At 39.4% G+C, this 24,287-nt stretch overlaps 1 protein-coding gene across 3 annotated transcripts in view; it reads left to right on the top strand.

Annotated features, from left to right (window-relative positions):
• Positions 1–21,517, top strand: part of PTP4A2 (protein tyrosine phosphatase 4A2) — a 35,436-nt gene extending 13,919 nt beyond the window's left edge. For 2 of the 3 annotated variants that reach the window (XM_032246726.1, XM_032246727.1), the window contains exons 2-6: positions 7,094–7,794; positions 12,006–12,098; positions 16,411–16,541; positions 18,018–18,092; positions 19,071–21,517. In XM_032246726.1, the coding sequence (XP_032102617.1) occupies positions 7,699–7,794; positions 12,006–12,098; positions 16,411–16,541; positions 18,018–18,092; positions 19,071–19,179 (504 nt within the window). In that variant the 5' untranslated portion in view covers positions 7,094–7,698 and the 3' untranslated portion in view covers positions 19,180–21,517. The remainder of the gene's footprint in view (positions 1–7,093; positions 7,795–12,005; positions 12,099–16,410; positions 16,542–18,017; positions 18,093–19,070) is intronic. The other variant, XM_032246728.1, reaches the window with a different exon arrangement.
• Positions 21,518–24,287: the final 2,770 nt, after the last annotated feature.

The raw sequence follows: 24,287 nt of genomic DNA, 5'->3' as shown, positions 1-24,287 counted from the left end.
TATGTGACCTATAGTACATGTTCTGTAAATATTTGAATTAATGGAAGAATTTGAGGAAAATGCCTAGCTCTTGAGGAGGATAAATTCTTCTCTTGACAGATTAGGTTTTTTATATTTATTTTAAGAGGAAATATAAGTGGCTATTGACATGAAGGGAATTTGCTTTAGGAAAAAAATTGTTGCAAGGTTTTAGTTGTATGTTACATTATTAAGCTTTCTTTTTTTTTTTTTTTTTTTTTTTTTTTTTTTTTTTGGAGGGGGAGGTCTCACTTGGTCATCTAGGCTGGAGTACAGTGGCACAATCTTGCCTCAATGCAACCTCTGCCTCCTGGGTTCAGGCAATTCATCTGCCTCAGCCTCTCGAGTAGCTAGGACTATAAGTGCCTGCCACCAAGCCCAGCTGAGTTTTTTTAAATTTTATTTTTAGTAGAGACGGGGTTTCACCATCTTGGCCAGACTGGTCTTGAACTCCTGACCTTGTGATCCACCCGCTGCAGCCTCCCAAAGTGCTGGGATTACAGGGATGAGCCACCGCGCCTGGCCACATTATTAGGCTTTCATGTTGCCTGATTGTAGAAACCAAGCTGTCTCAAATTTGCATGACTTCCTGTAAAATTTTTGGTAAGAAAAGTAACATAGTAAATATATGCATACTCTTTTTATTAGACCTTTGCTTTTAGACTGTATTTCCTTAAATCTAGAATTCTTTTATTATACCTTTATATTTTAATGTGCTGTTTTAATTTGTTGAATACTGGCATAGCCCACCAAATTAGATGGCTTATTGTATCATTTAATTTGGAAATGTAAAGAGATGATTTCTTAGTAGAAAGCTTGATGTGAGTGGATTGATAGGATTTTAATATTTATTTATTTATTTGTTTTTTGAGATGGAGCCTAGCTCTGTTGCCAGGCTGGAGTGCAGTGGCGTGATCTCAGCTCACTGCAACAACCTCTGCCTCCCAGGTTCAAGCGATTCTCCCCCCTCAGCCTCCTGAGTAGCTGGGATTGCAGGCACATGCAGCCACACCCAGCTAATTTTTGTATTTTTAGTAGAGATAGGGTTTCACCATGTTGGCCAGGATGGTCTGGATCTCCTGACCTTAGGTCATCAGCCCATCTCAGCCTCCCAAAGTGCTGGGATTACAGGCATGAGCCACCACGCCTGGCCAATTGATATGATTTTTAAAAGGATCCCCAGTAAGATTGGGTCACATTACATGAAGCTGCTTTTATAAAATTCTCTCATACTGTTAAATTCACTTTATTTGTAGTTAAGCTTAGAATTACTGTTGCCAAGGCAGGATGTGAATTTTACTCATTTAGTCTCTTTAACAGGGTAGAAAAGGATTTATGGAATTGCGTAGGTACAGACCTGCCTGGGACAGAGACTAGCTCTCTGGAGGCTCTTTCTAATACTATGATTATAGAACTGTTAAGAATGTAGTTTGATTGTAAATCATTATAGGGTTCTTTTCACTGTAGAATTTTTTTTAAAGGTAATACTGTATGTACATGGGAAAAGTTAAAACAGTTCAAAAGGTATATGTTACGGATGTAGTAAATCATGCTTTTGACCACCAGCCTCCAGTCCTGTGTTCCTGGCCCTGTCTCACCTCCAGGGAAACCACTGTTACCTCTTCTCTTTGTAATCTTCCAGATAGTCCATGCGTATGAATGCATGCAGTACTCACAAATACTTCTTAACACACTGTTCATAATGTCGTGTACTGTGCTCTTTTTACTTATTAGTGTCTTTTAGCTGTCTTTACATGTCAGGTCATACAGATGTTTTATTCTTTTCGACCTCTGCATAGTTTTTTTTTTTTCTTTTTTATCCCTTACCTCCCTGCATCCCTTTCTTAATTTAAAAGGACTTCTCTGTCACAAACTATCCTTTTTTATCCTTCAGTAAAGTTACATTCTTTTGTTAAAAATGGATATGTTGCCTAGGAAATGGAAATGTCCCAAATTTAGCATTTTAAAAGTTAGGCTTTATGAAAGATAAAATTAAATGACAGAGACAATATTTGGGTGTATATTTGAATTTACCACTGTTATAGTAAACTAGCCTCTTTCATCACTTGGTAAGTTAAAACAATAATCAATGTTTACTTAAATAGAGCAGAATTAATGCCAGAGAGACAACTTCAGGAGAATTTTCCTGTATAGTGTACTTGCACTGAATTTATGTTAAAATATATAGGGTTCTGGAGCTTTTGAGTGCTTTCCAGCTGTGATAGCTTGTTTATGATTTTTTACATGCTGTTTGCATTCTTAAGTGTGTCACAGGAATTAACATCAGTTTAACTGAATTGACAAGTGCAAAATGTAACTGTTGATTTGTAGTTGAATTCTTGATGGGGGGAGGGAACAGAGCTTATTTTTATCATGTATCTGTTAACAGTGCTAGAACGTACTGTTTCTTTTGGCAGAAATTATTTTGCTGGGTTCTCAGTATTAAGAATTGAAAATGTAATAATGAATTATCTTTATTCCTGGAAATGGTCTTTCCAAAATGAGGTTGCGGGAGTAAAATGGGATAGCTGTTTGCTGAGCAGACAAACGCTGGAGACTAGGTAGAAAACTTAATGCTGGAGCTGTAACCTGTAAGCCTGGCTGTCACTACAATGCAGGTCTTTTAGTGCCTTTACTCAGCTGACACACATTTGCTGTGATAACATCATTGAACCAAAGGGATTCAAGTAGGTTAGAATTTCCTTGTGTTTTGCTCTGCATTACATGCAAACTATTGTTCTTTGAGTAGTTACTTTAATAAACTCCACCCACTCCCCCAACTTATTTTAAGGTCACAGAGTTGGAGATGAACATCCAAGCAGATATTTGGAAAAAAATTACACTTGTATGGAAGATTGTGACTTGAAAAATATGTGGGGCTAGACTCAGTGGCTCAGGAGGCCTGTAATCCCAGTGCTTTAGGAGGTCAAGGCTGGAGGATCAATTGAGCCCAGGAGTTTGAGACCAGCCTGGGCAACATAACAAGGCCCCCATCTCTACAAAAAACTTAGAAAAATATTAGCCAGGCACAGTGGCGTGTACCCATGGTCCTAGCTACTCAAGAGGCTGAGGCAGGAGGATCACTTGTGCTCTGAAGTTTGAGGTTGCTGTGAGCTATGATGGCACCACTACATTCTAGCCTGGGTGATAGAGAAAGACCCTGTCTCAGAAAATAAAAGTAAAAAGAGCTGGGCGTGGTGGCTCACGCCTGTAATCCCAGCACTTTGGGAGGCCGAGGCGGGTGGATCACGAGGTCAAGAGATCAAGACCATCCTGGTCAACATGGTGAAACCCCGTCTCTACTAAAACTACAAAAAATCAGCTGGGCACGGTGGCGCATGGCTGTAATCCCAGCTACTCAGGAGGCTGAGGCAGGAGAATTGCCTGAACCCAGGAGGCGGAGGTTGCGGTGAGCCAAGATCGTGCCGTTGCACTCCAGCCTGGGTAACAAGAACAAAACTCCGTCTCAAAAAAAAAAAAAAAAAGTAAAAAGAGGCTGGGTGTGGTCGCTCACGCCTGTAATCCTCGAACTTTGGGAGGCTGAGGTGGGCAGATCACGAGGTCAGGACTTTGAGACCAGCCTGGCCAACATGGTGAAACCCTGTCTCTACTAAAAGTACAAAAATTAGCTAGGTGTGGTGGCGTGTGCCTGTAATCCCAGCTACTTGGGAGGCTGAGGCAGGAGAATCCCTTGAACCGGGGAGATGGAGGTTGCAGTGAGCTGAGATTGTGCCACTGCACTCCAGCCTGGGCAACAGAGTGAGACTCTGTCTCAGCGGGGCGGGTTGGGGGGAAGAAGATACAAAATATGTGGGCTGGGCACAGTGGCTCACACCTGTAAGCCCAACACTTTGGGAGGCTGAGGCAGGAGGTTGGTTTGCATCCAGGAATTCGAGATCAGCCTGGGCAACATAGTGAAACCTTGAAATTAGCCTGGTATGGTGGTGTGCACCTGTAGTCCCAGCTCCTCAGGAGGCTGAGGTGGGAGGATTGCTTGAGCCAGGAAGTTGAGGCTGCAGTGAGCAATGGTCGTGCCACTGCACTCAGCCTGGGTGAGTGAGAACCTGTCTCAAAATAAATAAATTACATAAAGACATCTGGGTTTTTGTTCTTAAGCTGCTACTAACTAGCATTGTGATCTTACTTAAGTCATGTTAACCTTTGAACCCCAAACTTTTTTATTTTTTAAAAGGTCAGAGTAGTGGATGTTTCTGTTGGTTCTAAAATTTCTTGACTGGACAAGGAGTACTTTATGAAATGTTTTCCTCTGTAATCTAAGGTGGCTATGTTTTGGGGTTACAGGTAGAATTTTGAGGTAGGAAGAGTGATGGAGTATATTTTTGTTTTTAGTTTTGAGTGTAGATATTTTGTGTTTTTACTATAGTGACTCATTATATAGTGAGCAGTAACTCATTATATAGTGAGCAGTAACTCATTCTGCTACAGTATTATTGAAGTTCTTAGAATGCCATTTTGAATTTCATTTGTGTCTTTTATATTTTATGAATATTTTAGTTTTATGTTTGTGTCCATGGTTATATAATCACAAGTGTTCAATTTACAAAATAAAATGCCATAAGAGTATCATAAAAAAAAGGCTTGAGGATAGATGGATAGTTTTGGAACTTTGTAGGCCTACCTACTTACCTATATATTTCAGTTTCTTCCTGAAAATGGTTCTGTGGTCATTATCTTTCATACCTTTTTCTGTCTGATCACAGCTATTTTTTAGAGACTTCTAAATAAGCCTTTATTGGCAATTTAAGGAAAAGGCAAGTGAAAGAACTTAAGCTTTGTCCCTGTTTCCAGAGGAATTTATGATTATGTTGACGTTCACTGACTAAGCCAACTATAAAGAGTACTGTGTTTCAAAGTAGCAGGCCTAAAATAATATGAAAATTCTGCCACTTCTTGTTTTTTGGTAGGAATTAATGTTTGGGGAGAAGAAGTCTGTGTGAATCAGTGACCTTCAAGTAATTCTGTATTCTTGAGGCAATTATTATGTAAGAAATAATAAAAAGGTAAACTGAACTAGAAAGGAGAGGGTGAGATTTATACATTAGTTGAATCAGCAGTCATTGTGGTACATTGGAAAAAAATGGGACTAACAGAAGACTTGGTTTGAATTTGGGCTTAGTTAAAACTTACCATTGTGTGATGTTAGGCAAGTCACTTCATTTCTCTGATCCTTTTTCCTCATTCCTTGTATGTAGTAACAACAACTCAGAGTTGTGAGGAAAAGGAAGTAATTAAAAAAAAAAAATCAATTCTTTATTTACGTAACAAGTTGGTTATGTCCAGTGCATTGTGTAAAACATTACAGTATCATACAGGAAAGTACTATCAGTACAGAGTTGGTTCACAGGAAATAATTTTTTGAGAGTGCCTTATGAGTTAGTCTTATAATTAAGGGCCAACACATATACTTCGGACAGAAAAGAATAAAATTCTCAAAGTGGAATTTTGGTAAATATCCTCTACCCATTTACAGGTGTGTGTGTTTGTGTGTGTGTGTGTGTGTGTGTGTGTGTGTATATATGTATTTTTTGTGTGTGTGTAACGGAGTTTTGTTCTTGTTGACCAGACTGGAGTGCAATGGCGCAGTCTCAGCTCAGCAACCTCTGCCTCCCAGGTTCAAGCAATTCTCCTGTCTCTGCCTCCCAAGTAGTTGGAATTACAGGCGCCCACCACTATGCCCAGCTATTTTTTTTTTTTTTTTGAGATGGAGTCTTGCTCTGTCGCCAGGCTGGAGTGCAGTGGCACGATCTTGGCTCACTGCAACCTCTGACTCGCTGGTTCAAGCTATTCTTCTGCCTCAGTCTCCCAAGTAGCTGGGATTGCAGGCATGCACTACCATGCCCAGCTAATTGATTTTTGTATTTTTAGTAGAGACGGAATTTCACCATGTTGGCCAGGCTGGTCTTGAGCTCCTGACCTCAGGTGATCTGCCCTCCTCGGCCTCCCAAAGTGCTGGGATTACAGGTGTGAACCGCCGAGACTGGCCAGGTATACTTTATTTTAATCAAAGAGTATATGTGCAGAACTTAACCATCAAAGCAGAAAAATAAGATCTTTGTAAACTAAAGAGTTTTGGGCTGGGTGCCATGGCTTATGCCTGTAATCCCAGTACTTTGGGAGGCCAAGGCGGGCGGATCACGAGGTCAGGAGTTTGAGACCAGCCTGGCCAACGGGGTGAAACCCCGTCTCTACTAAAAATACAAAAATTAGCCAGGTGTGGTGGCGGGCATCTGTAATCCCAGCTACTCAGGAGGCTGAGGCAGGAGAATCACTTGAACCTGGGAGACAGAGATTGCAGTGAGCCAACATTGTGCCATTGTACTCCAGCCTGGGCAACAAAAGCAACACTCCATTTTGGCTGGGCATGGTGGCTCATGACTGTAATCCCAGCACTTTGGGAGGCTGAGATGGGCAAATCACCTGAGATCAGGAGTTTGAGACGAGCCTGACCAACATGGTGAAACCCTGTCTCTACTAAAAATACAAAAATTAGCCTGGCATGGTGGCAGGCACCTGTAATCCCAGCTACTTGGGAGGCTGAGGCAGGAGAATTGCTTGAACCTAGGGGGCGTAGGTTGCAGTGAGCTGAGATCTCTCCACTGCACCTCAGCCTGGGTAACAGGGTGAGACTCTGTCTCAAAAAACAAAAAAAGAAAAGTTCATGGAGAGAAGTTTTCTTCAAGTATCTTTTATTATTTAAAAATTATTTGAGTTAAAAGTAATCTTTTTTTAAATAATATAATTTTATATATTTTTAAATAAAATAAAAGTAATCTTATTAGCACATTAAACTTCATTATTAGCACATTGAACAGTATCTAGTACTGTTTTCAGACTTTTGAAATTTTCTGAAAAATTTTGAAAAAAATGACATACCTCTGATTTTTAAAACTCTTGATAATACTGCTTTATTCAGTTCTTCATAGATGGCAATAACTTATAATTGGTGACATTTCACATGGCTTTGGGCGTATAAAGAATATATTTTGACTTAAGGCATTTGTGTTTACTATGCTATCAGCCTCCAGTTCATTTGACTTATTCTTTTCTTCTCCAGGTTTTTCGTTGGAGTATACGTTGCACATTTATGGCGATTCTGAGTGTGAGGGCAGATTTCTGCCAGGCTCAGCACAGCGTTTTCGCTGACAAGTGAGCTTGGAGGTTCTATGTGCCATAATTAACATTGCCTTGAAGACTCCTGGACACCGAGACTGGCCTCAGAAATAGTTGGCTTTTTTTTTTTTTTTTTTTTTTAATTGCAAGCATATTTCTTTTAATGACTCCAGTAAAATTAAGCATCAAGTAAACAAAAGTGGAAAGTGACCTACACTTTTAACTTGTCTCACTAGTGCCTAAATGTAGTAAAGGCTGCTTAAGTTTTGTATGTAGTTGGATTTTTTGGAGTCCGAAGGTATCCATCTGCAGAAATTGAGGCCCAAGTTGAATTTGGATTCAAGTGGATTCTAAATACTTTTGCTTATCTTGAAGAGAGAAGCTTCATAAGGAATAAACAAGTTGAATAGAGAAAACAGTGATTGATAATAGGCATTTTAGTGGTCTTTTTAATGTTTTCTGCTGTGAAACATTTCAAGATTTATTGATTTTTTTTTTCCACTTTCCCCATCACACTCACACGCACGCTAACACTTTTTATTTGCCATAATGAACCGTCCAGCCCCTGTGGAGATCTCCTATGAGAACATGCGTTTTCTGATAACTCACAACCCTACCAATGCTACTCTCAACAAGTTCACAGAGGTAAGATTGTAGCGTGGTCTATTTTTTGGATTGATTTCTAGGTAAAATGCCATTAAAAAAATCTCTTAGCACAAAGCAATTTACTTCTGTATTTGGAGTATGGATGGTTATCCTGCCAATTCTGGTTTCAATTGGGTTGGGTTAGTTACAGCAGATTTTTTTCAAGAACATTTATAGAATTTGGGGACTGTAGAGATATCTAGTACTGTTTTTTCTGTGTCCTTTTTACATTTATTAACAGGTTTTTTTTGGGTCAAACATTCAGTAATAAAAGTAATTAACATTTATTGAACATAGTATGCACGTAGCATTATAATAAAGAGTGTTATACATTATGCAACAAGCAGTGTTTTTACTTAAGGTCACAAATACAAAAACCCTATGAGGTGTAGGTACCATTTGTATTTCCCTTTTACAAATGAGGAAACAAGTTCAGAGCCATTTAGCAATTTGCCTAATGACACATAGTATGTGGTAGAACTGCTATACTTGTCTAAGTGTCTGACACTAAAAACCATGCTGTATGTATTTCAAATATTCTAACCACTTTTGATGAAAAGTCACCCCCAAACTACTTAGTTGTAACAATCATATACAAGGGTCCAGAAACTTAGGGGAAGGAAAGGTGGTAGAGCTAGTATTTTTATGTTGGATCCTTAATATTTTTTTCTATTGATAGGAGAAAAACTCTTCGTACTTCTTGGAGCAAACATTTGAATATAAACTTTTTACTCCTTCCTGGTTGTTGAGTTTAAATGATTTCTCTTGCTGTATTTATAGAGTAGGCTTAGAAAGCTGGATGAACTCCTTGTGATTGTCATTTTATAGATGGCAAAACCAAGACTAAAAGAGGTTTCGACTTGTTTAAGGTCACAAATACCATAAAAAAATTCTATCTCAACTTTTCCATGAATGGCTACTACAGAGTTCATTTTAGTGGGATTTTATTTGCATTTTGAAACATTAAAAAAAATTCCTGACTTACTACTTCCACCTCTCTTGAGTCTGTGTTGTAAGAAGGCCTTTTTGTGAAAAAATCCTTTAGCAATTAAAATATTTTTACACTTTAGATAACTCAACGATGGACCCTAAGGATATCACTGTGCCTGCTCATTTATACATAAAATTCCCTGAGCTGCTGGGCGCGGTGGCTCACGCCTGTAATCCCAGCACTTTGGGAGGCCGAGGTGGGTGGATCACGAGGTCAAGAGATCGAGACCATCCTGGTCAACATGGTGAAACCCCGTCTCTACTAAAAATACAAAAAATCAGCTGGGCATGGTGGCGCGTGCCTGTAATCCCAGCTACTGAGGAGGCTGAGGCAGGAGAATTGCCTGAACCCAGGAGGCGGAGGTTGTGGTGAGCCGAGATTGCGCCATTGCACTCCAGCCTGGGTAACGAGTGAAACGTCGTCTCAAAAAAAAAAAAAAAAAAAAAAATTCCCTGAGCTTCTTAACTTTGTGTACACAGTGTACAAGTCGATTCTAGGCTTGTCTGCCCTCAGATTGTTCAGTTAGTTACCTTTAAGCCTGGCTGAATTAAATGGTACTATTTTCAGCCTGTGGATTCCTTGGCCATAGACTCCAAGAGTGGCATAGGCTACTGTTCTCTTGCAACTATAAAAAAGATGTTGGTAGAAATGGGGAGGGGGGTGGGGGAAATGTTGCCCTAAGAATGCTTCTCATTCCTCTGTTGTTGTTGGGTCCTATTTTGGGTGGGGGGGTGGTGGGGTTGGGGAAAGCTTAACCTTGTGTCTTTGCCAATAAACACCCACACACACCCACCCACACACACGATGTTTGTAGCCCCTTGAAGATAGGTAGTCACTGGGTTAGGCATTCACTGTAGGGAGAGTTGTTTTTTTTTTTTTTTTTGACATGGAGTCTCCCTCTGTTGCTCAGGCTGGAGTGTAGTAGTGCAATCTCAGCTCACTGCCACCTCTACCTCCCAGGTTCAAGTGATTCACCTGCCTTAGCCTTCTGAGTAGCTGGGAGTACAGGTGGCCACCACCATACCCAGTTACTTTCTGTACTTTTAGTAGAGACGGGGTTTTTACCATGTTGCCCCAGCTGGTCTCGAACTCCTGACCTCAGGTGATCCAGCCCGCCTCGGCCTTCCAAAGTGCTGGGATTACAGGCGTGAGCCACCGCTCCCGGCCTAGCTGTCTTTTTAATATACCACTTTTTCTCTTAATTTCAGAATTTTATTTATTTTAAAAAAACTTTATTTCCTAAAAATCAAAAGATACAGATAAGCAAAAAGAATTTAACAACATTTAATTGTTAATAACTGGTTTCTAGATGTTTTTCTCTGCGTATATCTGTGTGTATTCATAGATACACATACAGATAGGATCACACATACACGCATATATATGTGTGTGTGTGTGTATATATATATACACACATACATACATACATACATACATACATACATATATGCGTGTATATATATTCATTTATTTTATTTTTTTGAGACGGAGTCTTGCTCTTTCGCCCAGGCAGGAGTGCAGTGGGCATGATCGTGGCTCACTGCAACTTCTACCTCCCGGGTTCAAGCGATTCTCCTGCCTCAGCCTTCTGAGTAGCTGGGATTACAGATGCACACCCCCACACCCACCTAATTTTTGTATTTTTGGTAGAGACGGGGTTTCACCATGTTGGTCAGGCTGGTCTCGAGCTCCTGGCCTCATGATCTGCCCACCTCAGCCTCCCAAAGTTCTGGAATTATAGGCGTGAGCCACCACTCCCAACCCACACTATATATATTTATTTTATTTTACCCTGCAGTGTAGCTGCATTAAAAAAATTTTTTTTATAGAGACGGGGTTTCACCATGTTGGTCAGGCTGGTCTTGAACTCCTGACCTTAGATGATCCACCTACCTCAGCTTCCCAGAGTGCTGGGATTACAGGCTTGAGCCACCACTCCTGGCCACTATATGTTTTTTAAAAATCTTTTCCATCCTCCTTGGTGGTGTTTTATAGCTGTCATAGTGTTCACTCTATGGATGTGCCATACTTCTTTAATCATTTCTTTTCTTATTTTTGGACCATTAATGTGGTTTCTTTTTTATTTTTTGGAGACGGAGTCTCACATTTACCCGGGATGGAGTGCCGTGGTGCAGTTTTGGCTCACTGCAACCTCTGCATTCCAGGTTCAAGTGATTCTCCTGCCTCAGCCTCCCAAGTAGCAGGGAATTATAGGTGCTTGCCACCACGCCTGGCTAATTTTTTGTGTTTTTAAGTAGAGACAGGGTTGCACTATGTTAGCTAGGCTGGTCACAAACTCCTGACCTCATGATCCTCTTGCCTCGGCCTCCCAAAGTGCTGGGATTACAGGCATGAACCACAGTGCCCAGCCCATTAATGTGGTTTCTAATTTTTCACCCTTCCAGTTGGTGGTGAACAGTTCACCACCAACTGGAAGGGTGAAAAATTAGAAACCACATTAATCTTTGTATATGTCTTTAATTATTTCCTTTGTATAAACTCCCAGAAGTAGAATTATTAGGTCACAGTGTATGTGAACTTTTTGTGTAAGTTTTCATGTTATGCTACCAAATTGTCCCTTACAAAGGTGAGTCTTATTCACGTTCCCATTGAGATTTCATGTGTGCATTTTATATATATAACCACAGTGAGAACAATTCTGATCTTTGTCTAAAAATGATATCTCATTGTTTCAATTTATAATAGTACATTTCTTTTTTTATTCTTTTCCTGTCCAAATCTCATGTTGAAATTTTTTTTTTTTTTTTTTTTTTTTGACGGAGTTTCGCTCTTGTTACCCAGACTGGAGTGCAATGGCGCGATCTCGGCTCACCGCAACCTCCGCCTCCTGGGTTCAGGCAATTCTCCTGCCTCAGCCTCCTCAGTAGCTGGGATTACAGGCACGCACCACCATGCCCAGCTAATTTTTTGTATTTTTTAGTCGAGACGGGGTTTCACCACGTTGACCAGGATGGTCTTGATCTCTTGACCTCGTGATCCACCCGCCTCGGCCTCCCAAAGTGCTGGGATTACAGGCTTGAGCCACCGCGCCCGGCCTTTTTTTTTTTTTTTTTTAAGATGGATTCTCGATTTGGCCTCCCAAAGTACTGGGATTACAGGTGTGAGCCACTGTGCCCAGTCTTATAGTACATTTCTAAAGCTTTCAAAAACAAGTTCCCTTATAATTATTTTTTTCTGTTGTTTTTGTTTTTTTTTAAAGGAACTTAAGAAGTATGGAGTGACGACTTTGGTTCGAGTTTGTGATGCTACATATGATAAAGCTCCAGTTGAAAAAGAAGGAATCCACGTTCTAGTGAGTGTGTAGTATTTAAATTTTTCATGACAAGTTGTATCTCTCAAACATAAATATTTATAAAACTAGTCCAGGCACAGTGGCTCATACCTGTAATCCCAGTACTGTGGGAGGATCACTTGAACCCAGGATTTCAAAACCAGCCTGGGCAATGTGGTGAGACCTCATCTGTACAGATAATTTAAAAACTGGTAGGGCATGGCAGTGTACAGCTGTGGTCCAGCTACTTGGGGACTTGAGGTGAGAGAATCACTTGAGCCCAGGTGGTTGACACTGCGGTGAGCTGTGGCCATGCCACCTCATTCCAGCCTGGGTGACAGAGTGAGATCCCTGTCTCAAAAAAAAAAAAAATTATAAAACTTGGTATTAGCTGGGCATGGTGGTACACATCTATAGTCCCAGCTACTTGGGAAGCTGAGGTCTCAAGAGTATTGCCTGAGCCCAAGAGGTCAAGGTTGCAGTGAGCCTTGATTATGCCACTGCACTTCAAAAATCCTCTGGCAGTAGTAGTTTTGCATTTTGTTTTAAGTTTGTAGCAGAAAATACATTATTGATAGCAGTCTTTTTAAATTTCTTTGGATTAACAAATTGGCAGTTTTGTTCATTTTTGCTGTTAAAGCCTAGAAATCATAGTATTTTCATCTAGTAAAAAGCAAAATGTACTCCCATTTTAACAAAACGTAAATTTGCAATTTTTATTTTTTTAGGAAATTAATGCAATATTTAGCTTTTGTTTCTAGCCTACTAATTTGAATATAACAAAGTAATTTATATCAGACATTTTTAAGTCCATATGGAACTCTGCCACTTTGCAAGTACAATATTAGTTACTAATATTTTGTGGATAACTTGTAGGAGGCAAAAAGGCGTAAGAAGAGGATGAGGAGAGGGAGAAGGCATCTTGCTTCAGAGTAATCAGCATAGTTCCTGACACTTTTTGTTGTTAGGTTTCTGTGGAGCTTTAGTGTGATTAGATTTCTTACCTAGCTCAATTTGAGCACAAAGTGATTGGAATTAAGTTCCGCTTTAGCACCAAAATACAGAGTAGTTAACATTTTATTCTTTTTTCCCTAAATAGTTGTCTAAATTGTAGGAGCAGCTTTTAGGAGCATGTAATGAAATGATCTTGTAGCTTTCAGTGTCTTTGAGCTGTTGGTTTGATTGTGGGAAGGTTATGTAGTAGGAAGAGAACTGGAGATTTTATAAGTAGTTAGGTAGAAAGAAGGTAATAAGGAAGATACTGGTTTAAGGTGTTATGTTCCTGCTTCTTATTGAAAGATAGCTCTGTAGTCTTTATTATATTGGTCAGTGGTTGGGAAGGCAGTTGGTGCAAAAAGAATAATGGCCTATTGGTAAGGCAGTCCTCTCATATCTGATCCATAAAGTTTCTTCATGTCCATTTGGTGAAAACACAAAAACTTCAGTCAAACATGGGTATTTTTTTTTTTTTTTTTTTTTTTTTGGGGAGATGAAGTCTTGCTCTGTCGCCAGGCTGGATTACAGTGGCACAATCTTGGCTCCCTGCAACCTCCACCTCCTGGGTTCAAGCAATTCTTCTGCCCCAGCCTCCCGAGTAGCTGGGACCACAGGCACGTGCCACCACACCCAGCTAATTTTTGTATTTTTTTTTAGTAGGGACGGGGTTTCACCATATTGGCCAGGATAGTCTCAATTTCTTACCTCGTGATCTGCCCACCTCAGCCTCCCAAAATGCTGGGATTACAGATGTGAGCCACCGTGCGAGACCCAAACGTTTTTTAAAAATATGTTTTAGGGTGTGGTGGCTTATGCCTTGTTCCCAGCACTCTGTGAGGCCAAGGTGGGTGGCTCACTTGAGCCCAGGAGTTCCAAGACTAGTGGAGCAACATGGTGAAACCATGTCTCTCCAAAAAATATAAAAATTAGCTGGATGTGGTGGCATGTGCCTATAGTCTCAGCTACTTGGGAGGCTGAGGTAGGGAGGATCATCTGAATCCAGGAGGTCAAGGTTGCAGTGAGCTGTGATTGGGCTGCTGTGCTCCAGCTTGCGTGACAGAGACCTTGTCTAAAAAACAAAAATAAATTAAAAATAAATAAAATAATGTGTTTTAATAGTTTGGCATGGTAATTTGCTTGCATTCAAATTTCTAAATGACTTTACTGTCCACTGCTGGAAATCATTGGGGATGAGTGTAAATGTATCAAATGCAGCCCCGTGTTTAAAAAATAGTAATAAAATTTAAACTTCTGAAAATAAGCTGCATACAAGTTTATTTTGCTGTATTATGAATGTGTTCTCCAGTGAGTAAAAATCAACTTGTTTGACAGATGGCAGAGTGAGAAAATTACTGAATGGACCATAGTCTGAGTCAGTAATATTGGTAAACATCTTTGTGAAATAGAAATGAACTAAAGAACTTGAACTAGTTTGTAGAAGATAATTGTAGGCCTAAGATTTATTTCAGGTCTTTAAATTTAGGTTTTTGTTTTGTTTTAAATAGTTGTGATCTGGGAAATGCAAATCAAAACCACAATGTGATGCCACCTTACTCCTGCAAGAATGGCTATAATCAAAAAATAAAAAAATAATAGGTGTTGGCAGGGATGTGGTGAAAAGGGAACACTTTTACACTGCTGGTAGGAATGTAAACTAGTACAACCACTGTGGAAAACAATGTGGAGATTCCTTAAAGAACTAAAAGTAGAACTACCATTTGATCCAGCAATTCCACTACTGAGTATCTACCCAGAGGAAAGTAAGTCATAAAAAAATAGATAGATAGATAGCCATGATCAGATAAAATGAAAGGTTTAACTTATACTTGAAAAAACAAGGGCATTTAGCCTTAAGCTTGGAATATCGTTTTCCCAGACAGAGATTTTAAGAGTTAATCTACTTTTGCTAGGTGAAGAGGGTTTTGAAACATTTCATGGTAAGAGGATATCCCCCAAATAAGGCTGTTGATCCTTTGAATGCTCTTGCAAACCAGGCACACATTGGAATAGATTGATGGTGATTTTAGCTGTATCATTTTGAGGTTCGGATGTTTCTAAATGATCAATGATTTTTAGAAAATAGTTACTACTTACATGAGTAAGTGAAGCATGTTTTATATTGTTTCTTAACGGTGCATTTTAGGGAGTATTAGAGGAAGTAAGCTCTTGACTAAGGTACTGGTTTTATTGCTATTTACAGTTAAACTCTGTATGGCATTTATAATAACACAGTCCTTTAATTATGGGGCGTAGTTGTCAACTCAAATATGTACTATTATGGCTAATGGGCTACATGAAGTGTTCTAGTGGTGCCATAATGAATGCAGAATCAATTTAATGCTCTGTCACTTTTCTCTTTTTCCTTCTGTAGTATCTTAAAGTGTCCTTATCCTATCTCATTAGAATAGCCTTATGTTTTAGAAAAAATTTCTAACAATGTTTTTGCATTTCTGTCTTTGAAGTTTAGACAGGAAGAGGGAAGACTTATAAAATGTCAGCCCCCAGTTCCTCTCCCCCACTCCCCATTTGTATTGGTTTCTTGGGACCTCTTGCTAAGTAGTAAGGAAGATAAACCCCTGCCTATACTGTGAATGCACATGGGGTTAGTCTTAATTGAAAGATAACGCAAATTGATGAATACAGAAAAAGAAAAGGATACTTGACAAAATGGTCTCTATTTGCCCAGGACCATGCCATGCAGCACTGTCCTTGTTAAATGGGGACATATATAATTCAGTAAGCACTTTAAAAATATTTGCTGCTTGCCTTTTTATAAGTAAGCTCAAAGATGGTAGTATGTTTCTGTTATGATTTACTGTTGGAGATTTAGCAGAGAACCTTTCTTTAAAGAAAAGATTTCAGAACTTAGTTATCTAGGGGATAATCTTCAATTATCTGTAGAGACCAATGAGACACCAGCTGGTACGCTTTGCCAGAATGGACTTTAAAATCCTGTTGACATGTGCTATGTCCTCTCTTACTTTGTCTTGGCTTTAATTACAGTTTTGTCTATTATGTCTAATTACTGCTCTATTCAGTTATAATATTTGGGAGAATACTAGCTCTTATGACTGATAAAGAGATTTATGTAAGTTTTGGTAAATTTAGATGTGTGTGACACTGACTATACTTCATTGAGAAGGCTAATTTATTTGGCAGGCTTTAATTTCAGTCCTGGATCATTTTACAGCAATAATCAGAATTGGGTTGAAAATAGGTGTGGATAGTACGGTTAGTTCAGTTAGGCCTGCCATGTGTACTATGTGCAGCTGTTCTGTATTATTATGTTAATCTTGGAGAAAATATCAATTTAATGTAAAAAGTGATTTCTTTTTAGGATTGGCCATTTGATGATGGAGCTCCACCCCCTAATCAGATAGTAGATGATTGGTTAAACCTGTTAAAAACCAAATTTCGTGAAGAGCCAGGTTGCTGTGTTGCAGTGCATTGTGTTGCGGGATTGGGAAGGTAAACTCTTACCCTTATTAACCTTTTTGTCTGTGAATTTATTAACATGCCTAAGTTAGTTGAAAGTTTCACTTTGGTAGACATTTGCATATATTATACGAAATAATATTAAATTACCTGAAAGGCAAGGAAATGAGAGAAAAACAAGTGTAATGATTTTTTAAAACAGTCTTGTCGTTTCATCTGGTTGTCTGATTCTGATGCCAGCCTGGATTTAGCCTGTGACTGTTTTGTCTCCTTATTTCAAGTAATCAAAAGTTCAGGTCACTGAAATAGGCAACAAAATTAAAATAATTTTAGAGTTAGATGAGTCTATACATGGTTAATTTTGGATTGAGATGAATGGGAAATTAATAGGTAGAGAGCAGATATCTGAACTTTAAACTCTTGAAAGGAGATGTATGGACAAGAATTGACTTTGATCTTAAAACCCTTTTCCCTGAGCATTGCTTGGAATGGTGTTGCAACACTGTCATCAACAGCAAATTAAATGCCAATTTAGTATGCACACTTTGATTCAGAATATTGGTGTAGGCTGCCATTGCCTCAAGGTGGTGGTGATTCAAGCTGTTGTGTTCTGGCCTTTTGTTTGCTATTTTCCTTTTTTGTAGTGTAATACTGTTTATAAGGTTGGAAGTTGTAGTCCTTATCCTGAAGGTTGAGGATAATGTTGTAACTTGGCAATTTTATAACTAGTAGCTATCCTAGTTTTAGGTAGTCCAAAATTGGTGCCCTGTAATGGGCTTTATAAAAACATCATTTCCTCTGTTAAATTGTTTAAAAAAGAGAGAACTTTTCCTAGTCATTAGTTCTTGGGAATTTTCCTAGCTCATCAAAAGGATTTTCTTGAAAAAGTCTAACACCTTTTTAGCATTTGATAAGGAAATATTAAAACCAATTGGTAATGAAAATTCTGACACACTGGAGATACATAATATGTTTGGCCATTTATTTTGCTGGGATAATGGCTAAAGACCAATAAAGAATTTTTGATAATATATAGTGATGAGAAATTTAATATATAATATGATATTTTAAAGAGTAAAGATCTCTTAAGGTTTAGAATTTAGTGCTTTGCTAAAAGTAGATATTGGGCTGGACTCAGTGGCTCACGCCTGTAACCCAGCACTTTGGGAGGTGGAGGCAGGCAGATTACTTGAGCCCAGGATTTCAAGAGCAGTCTTGGTAACGTGGAGAAACCCCATCTCTACTAAAAATACAAAAATTAGCTGTTCACGGTGCAGGCCCCTGTAGCCCCAGCCACTTGATAGAGTGAGACCCTGTCTCCTCCACACAAAAAAATTCATAGAATTTATAATGATGAGATATATTACTGTATTAGGTAGGTATCAGCTACTTTAGTATAAAAGAAAAAAGAAAGCTTATGTCTTGCTTTGGTAATATGAAGTTACGGATTTAAAAAAATTCTTTCACTCCAAGACTTATGGATATTTACATAAGGGTTTCTTTCTGCAGGGCACCTGTGCTGGTTGCACTTGCTTTGATTGAATGTGGAATGAAGTACGAAGATGCAGTTCAGTTTATAAGACAGTGAGTATGACATTTTGTGTTCAGAAACACAGAAAGGAAGATCATGAATGAGGAAGTAATTATGGAAGTGGGTATTCATTTGTAGTGTGGGATAATTTACTTTCTTTGACTAAAGTGTTATTTGAAAATGTAAAAACTTTAGAGCAAGTGATAGAGACTCAGTACAGCTGGCTTCCAGATTTAAAAGGTTTTCTAATTTGGGTGGCAAATTTGGACATTATAGAATATGTCCAGTATATTGTTTGAATATCTAGGAATCTCGAAAATGCCCCTTTTAATAGATTCCAAATACCTTCCAAATTACAGTTCTCTATTAGGAGGAGGCAAGAAGAATGTAGAGGAGCAGTTAATCACCTGGGACTTTTAGGTGATCTGTTCAGGCACAAAATCAGGATAGTAGTGCCCAGACAGGATCTTGGCATCAATCTGGAATAATGAGTCATGCCATTTTATTATCCAGAATTATTTGACAATTTTTGTCTTGTCCTTTCCCTTTCAACTCTTCGTTTAAAAAATGAAAACCAAAGAGAAGACTATTTGCGACAGAAAGCATGAAATAATATATGGTAGCGGCTCTAGGAGGGTAACACATTTCAAGGAATGTCATCAGTGTACGTCTTGAGCCAGCTTCTTCATCTTAATGTTATTTTTTAGCATCCTAATATTTGCTACCAACTCTCGTCTGAAGAATATATCAATCTAATTGGGAAGAATATAGTCAAATATTTCTGGATAAACTATTCTGATCCTTATTAAATAGGCTATAATGATGGTCAGCAAGGAAATTTTTCTCTTCATCTAGGAGGACTCAAAGTTCATGTTGCAATGTAGCTCTTAAGAAGTGTTATAGTATGGGAAATGTGCTGGTTTTCAGCTGTGTGGAATTAGAAAGGCCTTAGGACATAAATAATGCATTTCAGTGAATCAGATAGCTCTTTTTTTTTTACCTGATAAAGTTTGCTATTCTTGTATTTTCAGAAAAAGAAGGGGAGCATTCAATTCCAAGCAGCTGCTTTACTTGGAGAAATACCGACCTAAGATGCGATTACGCTTCAGAGATACCAATGGGCATTGCTGTGTTCAGTAGAAAGAAATGTAAACGAAGGCTGACTTGATTGTGGCATTTAGAGGGAACTCTTGGTACCTGGAAATGTGAATTTGGAATCTTACCTGTGTCATCAAAGTAGTGTTGGATTCAGTACTCCTCAACCACTCTCCTAATGATTGGAACAAAAGCAAACAAGAAATCTCTCTATAAAATGAATAAAATGTTTAAGAAAAGAGAAAGAGAAAAGGAATTAATTCAGTGAAGGATGATTTTGCTCCTAGTTTTGGAATTTGAATTTCTGCCAGGATTGAATTATTTTGAAATCTCCTGTCTTTTTAAACTTTTTCAAAATAGGTCTTTGAGGAAAACCAGCAGAACATTAGCCTGTGCAGAACCATCTGTTTGGGGAGCACACTCTTCCATTATGCTTGGCACATAGATCTCCCTGTGGTGGGATTTTTTCCCCTTTTTTTGGGGGGGAGGGGTGGTGGTATATTTTTTCTCTCTTTTCTCCTTCCTCTCCTACACCTCCCTTTTTCCCCTGATCCAAATTGTAGATGGAATAGAAGCCCTTGTTGCTGTAGATGTGTGTGCAGTCTGGCAGCCTTAAGCCCACCTGGGCACTTTTAGATAGATAAAACGCCAAAAAAAAAAAAAAAAAAAAAAAGAAAAAAAAAAAAAAAAAACAAAGGCAGTGACATACATATGTATATGATCCAGGTGGTTTTTAGTCTTTACTGATGAAAGCGTGTTCATGTTAGTTTTTTTTCCTCAAAACCCTATCTAATACTAAGCAAAGTAGCCAAGAGCCTTTTGTTTTGTTTTTATTTTCAATAAATTAGTGGGGAAATGGCATTTTAAGAGGAGTCTCTTCTCAAAGAACTTAGCTGAGAGTCGAATTCTTCTCTTCCCTAACCAGTGAAGCTAAGTGAATATCCCTGAAACTTGTCTTCTAAAAGGGAGGCCTGCAGGCCATCAATAAAGATGTGTCCAGGCTGTAGGCTGTAGCATTACTCTGATTTTGTTAGTATCAGGGAATGCTGGTAGCTTAAAATTGTTATTTTAGGACTTGTACTGAATTTTCAGGAACAAAGGAGTAGCAGCAAATTCACATATTTTCGACATGAGAAATGCTTGTGGTGGGTATTTTCCAAACTGCCCCCAAATATAAAGTTCAGTGTAACCATTGATTGCCTTGTTATTACTGGGTTCTTTTGAGATTTAAAAAGAAAAACAATCCTTGGTTTAAAACCAACAATGATGCCTAGTAAGTATGTGTCCACAGGCCATAACAGGGTAGAAGAGAGACGTCAGGCAACCCAATGAGTAGCAAAGGGACTGTGTCGCTTATGAAGCAGTGTGGTAGCATTTCTGCAGATTCTTTGCTGGGTTTAAAGTGCTGATCTAGAAAAGCTGTTTTTCTGTCCTTTTTGGAAGGCAGTTAAGATCAGGCTGCATGGACAAAGAAGGTAGAGTGGTACCATCGGGGATCTTGCACGGTTTTCACCTCTAAATATTACATACTCAGTAGTGCCCTGCTTCTAAGGCTGTGAATACAGGCTTAAAGTCATCTTGTCCTGCTGGAATTTGCTGTGCAGAGCCATAAGCTTCCCATTTTGTTAGCGTCAGCTAGGCCCGTAGGAACAGACCAGGACCTTGTCTCACACTGATGATACCTCAAATGTTGGCTGGCTATGTGAACTGCCCATTTCCTGTTGCTGGAGTTTTGATTTTTAACTAAATGCAAATCTGTAGATTCTCTCCTCTCCCATCCTAGAAAACAAAACAAAATAATGCTTTTTGAAATTGTTTCTAGGATTTTAAAGTAAAAAATAATGGTATATCCAAAATTCTTTATTTCAGAACACAACAATAGATTCCACTAATGTAGACTCAAGATCAAAACAGCATACCTGCTCAGCTAAGATAGACAGTGTTGACTTCAAGAGTTTTGATCAATACCATAACCTTTTCCCTTTGACATACTCTGAATTTTGTTGTTTGGGGGGAGAGAGAGAGAGAGAGAGAGAGTGTGTGTATGTGTGTGTGTGTGTGTGTGTGTGTATGTGCATGCACAGTGTCCATCAGTATCAGTGCCTGCCTGAGTTGGGAATATTACATTCCTGGGTCTGTATTGAGAAGGATGTATAAAACAACATGAAACATTAGCCCTCGTTTTAAAGACTAATGTTAATTGTTCTTAAAACTGGATTTTTTTTTCTTAAAGCAATTTTTTTCTTTTGGATTTAATGAAGTATTGCTAGCTGAAGCCAGTTTGACATAGAGAGATGTCAGATTGATTTGAAAGGTGTGCAGCCTGATTTAAAACCAAACCCTGAACCCTTTTAAAGAACAATAAAACATATTTTACACGCTCTTTGTGCATTTTTTTCCCCCTTCATTCTCGTGAGTTTATGTCTGTGCTTAGAAAGCAGAGTTTAGGCTGGGTGCAGTATTCCCAGCACTTTAGGAGGTAGATCACTTGAGCCCAGGGGTTCAGACTAGCCTGGGTAACACAGAGTCCATCTCTACAACAAATTTCTAATAATTAGCTGGGCAAGGTTGTGTGTTCCTGTAGTCCCAGCTACTTGGGAGGCTGAGGTAGGAAGATCACTTGAGCCCAAGAGGTTGAGGCTATAGTGAGCTGTGATCATGCCACAGTACTCCAGCCTTTGTGACAGAGCCACTGTCTCAAAAAAAAAAAAAAATATATATGTATACACCCCCCCCCCCCCATGTATATATCTGTTCCTCTTTCTTTGCCTGCTATTCTCAAGGATGTTTTGGGTCCTGCTAGTTTGCTGCAAGGAGTTGAAATAGAAGCTTGGAAATTTGAAGATTTCATGTCACTGAGGTGTTCAGTAAGAGCCAACTTAACCGTAGCTGGGTTACATCTTCTGGTTCAGTTCTTGTATACGGTCCTGTAGGAATTCAGCGTCTTGTCAAAGGCTTTGTTTATACTGTAGATTTAGAGACAGGTCTTGCAGTGCTTCCCAGGCCGGAGGGCAGTGGTAATTCACAGGCTCAATCACTGCATACTACGGCCATTCTGAGTAGCCTTTCGCTGCACTCATCTCATTTATACCATAGGTTTTGGTGAAGCATTGCAGCTTTTTACTTGAATTCATATTAAAGAACAATAAAGAAGTAACTATATCATATCAGGATTTGGGAGTGTGGAATTTCCCTGCAACTATGGGTAAGCATCCATCCACCCAGATAACAGCATGCTCAAATACTAGGAAAAGATACGACATTCCACTGAGAACCTCGGTCTAGAGGGGGTGTCAGGTATGTAGACATAAAACAGTACAGTGGGTGTTTGTAGTACTGACATTTAAAGTTCATTGATCTACAGCCTGGGCAACATGGCTAAACCCCATTGACAAAAAAATACAAAAATTAACTGGGTGTGGCGCACTACCATCTGGACTACAGTCGCAGCTACTCAGGAGGCTGAAGTGAGAGGATTGCTTGAACATGGGAGGCTGAGGTTGCAGTGACCCAATACCATGCCACTGCACTTCATCCTGGGTAACAGCAAGACCAGTCTCAAAATTCATTGATTCTACCACTTGCCTTTATCTCTTTTCACCTCTTCATGTACTTCATTACCCAGCTTAGATTCTGTGATTCATTGTGACACTCAGCTTTTCAGCTTTTCAGCCTTGGCCCATCTCTTGTTTCATTGTACTTCCCTGGCTAAACTCCAGTTTTGGTTAAGTTTAATACTCTACTTTCTGTGCACTTAAGTACTTAATGCAAGTGGACATGCTGATTCAGTCTATTTAAAGTCATGGCCTCCCCGGGCGCGGTGGTGCGTGCCTGTAGTCCCACTTAGGCTGAGGCAGGAGAATCACTTGAGTCCAGGAGTTTGAGGCTATATTATGAAATGATTGTACCTGTGAATAGCCACTGCACTCCATTCTAGGTACCATAGTGAGACCCTGACTTGAAAAGTAAAGCCATGACCTCACAATCCTAGTACATTTCTCTATCCCATTTACACTTTCTCTTAAATTTTTAGCACCTTTGCCATCCTCTCAGCTTATGACTGTTTTTAAACTTAGAAATAAAAATTTCACAGGCTCCTACCATCACATCTATTCACCCACCTGAATCTGTGCTACTGTCTCTCTTGTAGTTACTGTAGACAGACTGTCCTTGCCTTATTTAAGGCAAGCTCTTCCACTTGTATACTAGATTCCATCCCTTACCTGTTCAGTGGGCCCAGATGTGTAGTCATTTTTCTTCTCTGTCCTGCTCATTAACTTTCCCCCTAGTAGATCATCCCCATGAGCCTACAAACATGCTAGTATTTCTGTATTTAAAAAAAAAATACTTGTTTGACCCCACTTCTACCCCTTCAGCTACCATCCTTTTCTTTCCTCTTTAGTACAACTCAAAGCGTTATCTACCTATACTCTCTATTTTTCTCTTTTGAGCTCCTACCAATGAGGATTGGCTCATATCTGCACTTTGGGAGGCCAAGTTCAACACCAGCCTGCCCAACATGATGAAACCCTGTCTCTACTAAAAATACAAAAATTAGCTGGATGTGGTGGTGTACTCCTGTAATCCCAGTTACTCTGGGTGGCTGAGGCAGGAGAATCGCTTGAACCTGGGAAGTAGAAGTTGCAGTAAGCCAAAATCATGCCTCTGCACTCCATCCTGGGTGACAGAGAAAAACTGTCTCAAAGGAAAAAAAAAAAAAAGATCACTCCAATAGTTAATTCTCCTAACTTTTTCCTTTGAGGGTCTCGTTTTGTCACCCAGGCTGGAGTGTAGTGACATGATCATAGCTCACTGTAACCTTGAACTCTTGGGCCCAAGCAATCCTACCTCAGTCTCCTGAGTAGCTAGGACTACAGGTGCATGTCACCATGCCCAGCTAATTAAAAACATTTTTTTTGGCTAGGCACGGTGGCTCACGCCTGTAATCCCAGCACTTTGGGAGACCAAGACAGGCGGATCACCTGAGGTCAGGAATTTGAGACCAGGCTGGCCAATATAGTGAAACCCCGTCTTTTCTAAGAATGCAAAATTAGCTGGGCATGGTGGTGCATGCCTGTAATCCCAGTTACTTGGGAGGCTGAGGCAGGAGAATCATGCCATTGCACTCTAGCCTGGATGACGACGAAACTCCA

Source organism: Sapajus apella, unplaced genomic scaffold (assembly GCF_009761245.1).
Source record: "Sapajus apella isolate SASKATOON/1434 unplaced genomic scaffold, GSC_monkey_1.0 scaffold62, whole genome shotgun sequence".
Taxonomy (NCBI): domain Eukaryota; kingdom Metazoa; phylum Chordata; class Mammalia; order Primates; family Cebidae; genus Sapajus; species Sapajus apella.
Note: the sequence above shows the minus strand (reverse complement) of the source record. Positions and strands in the feature narration are given on the sequence as shown.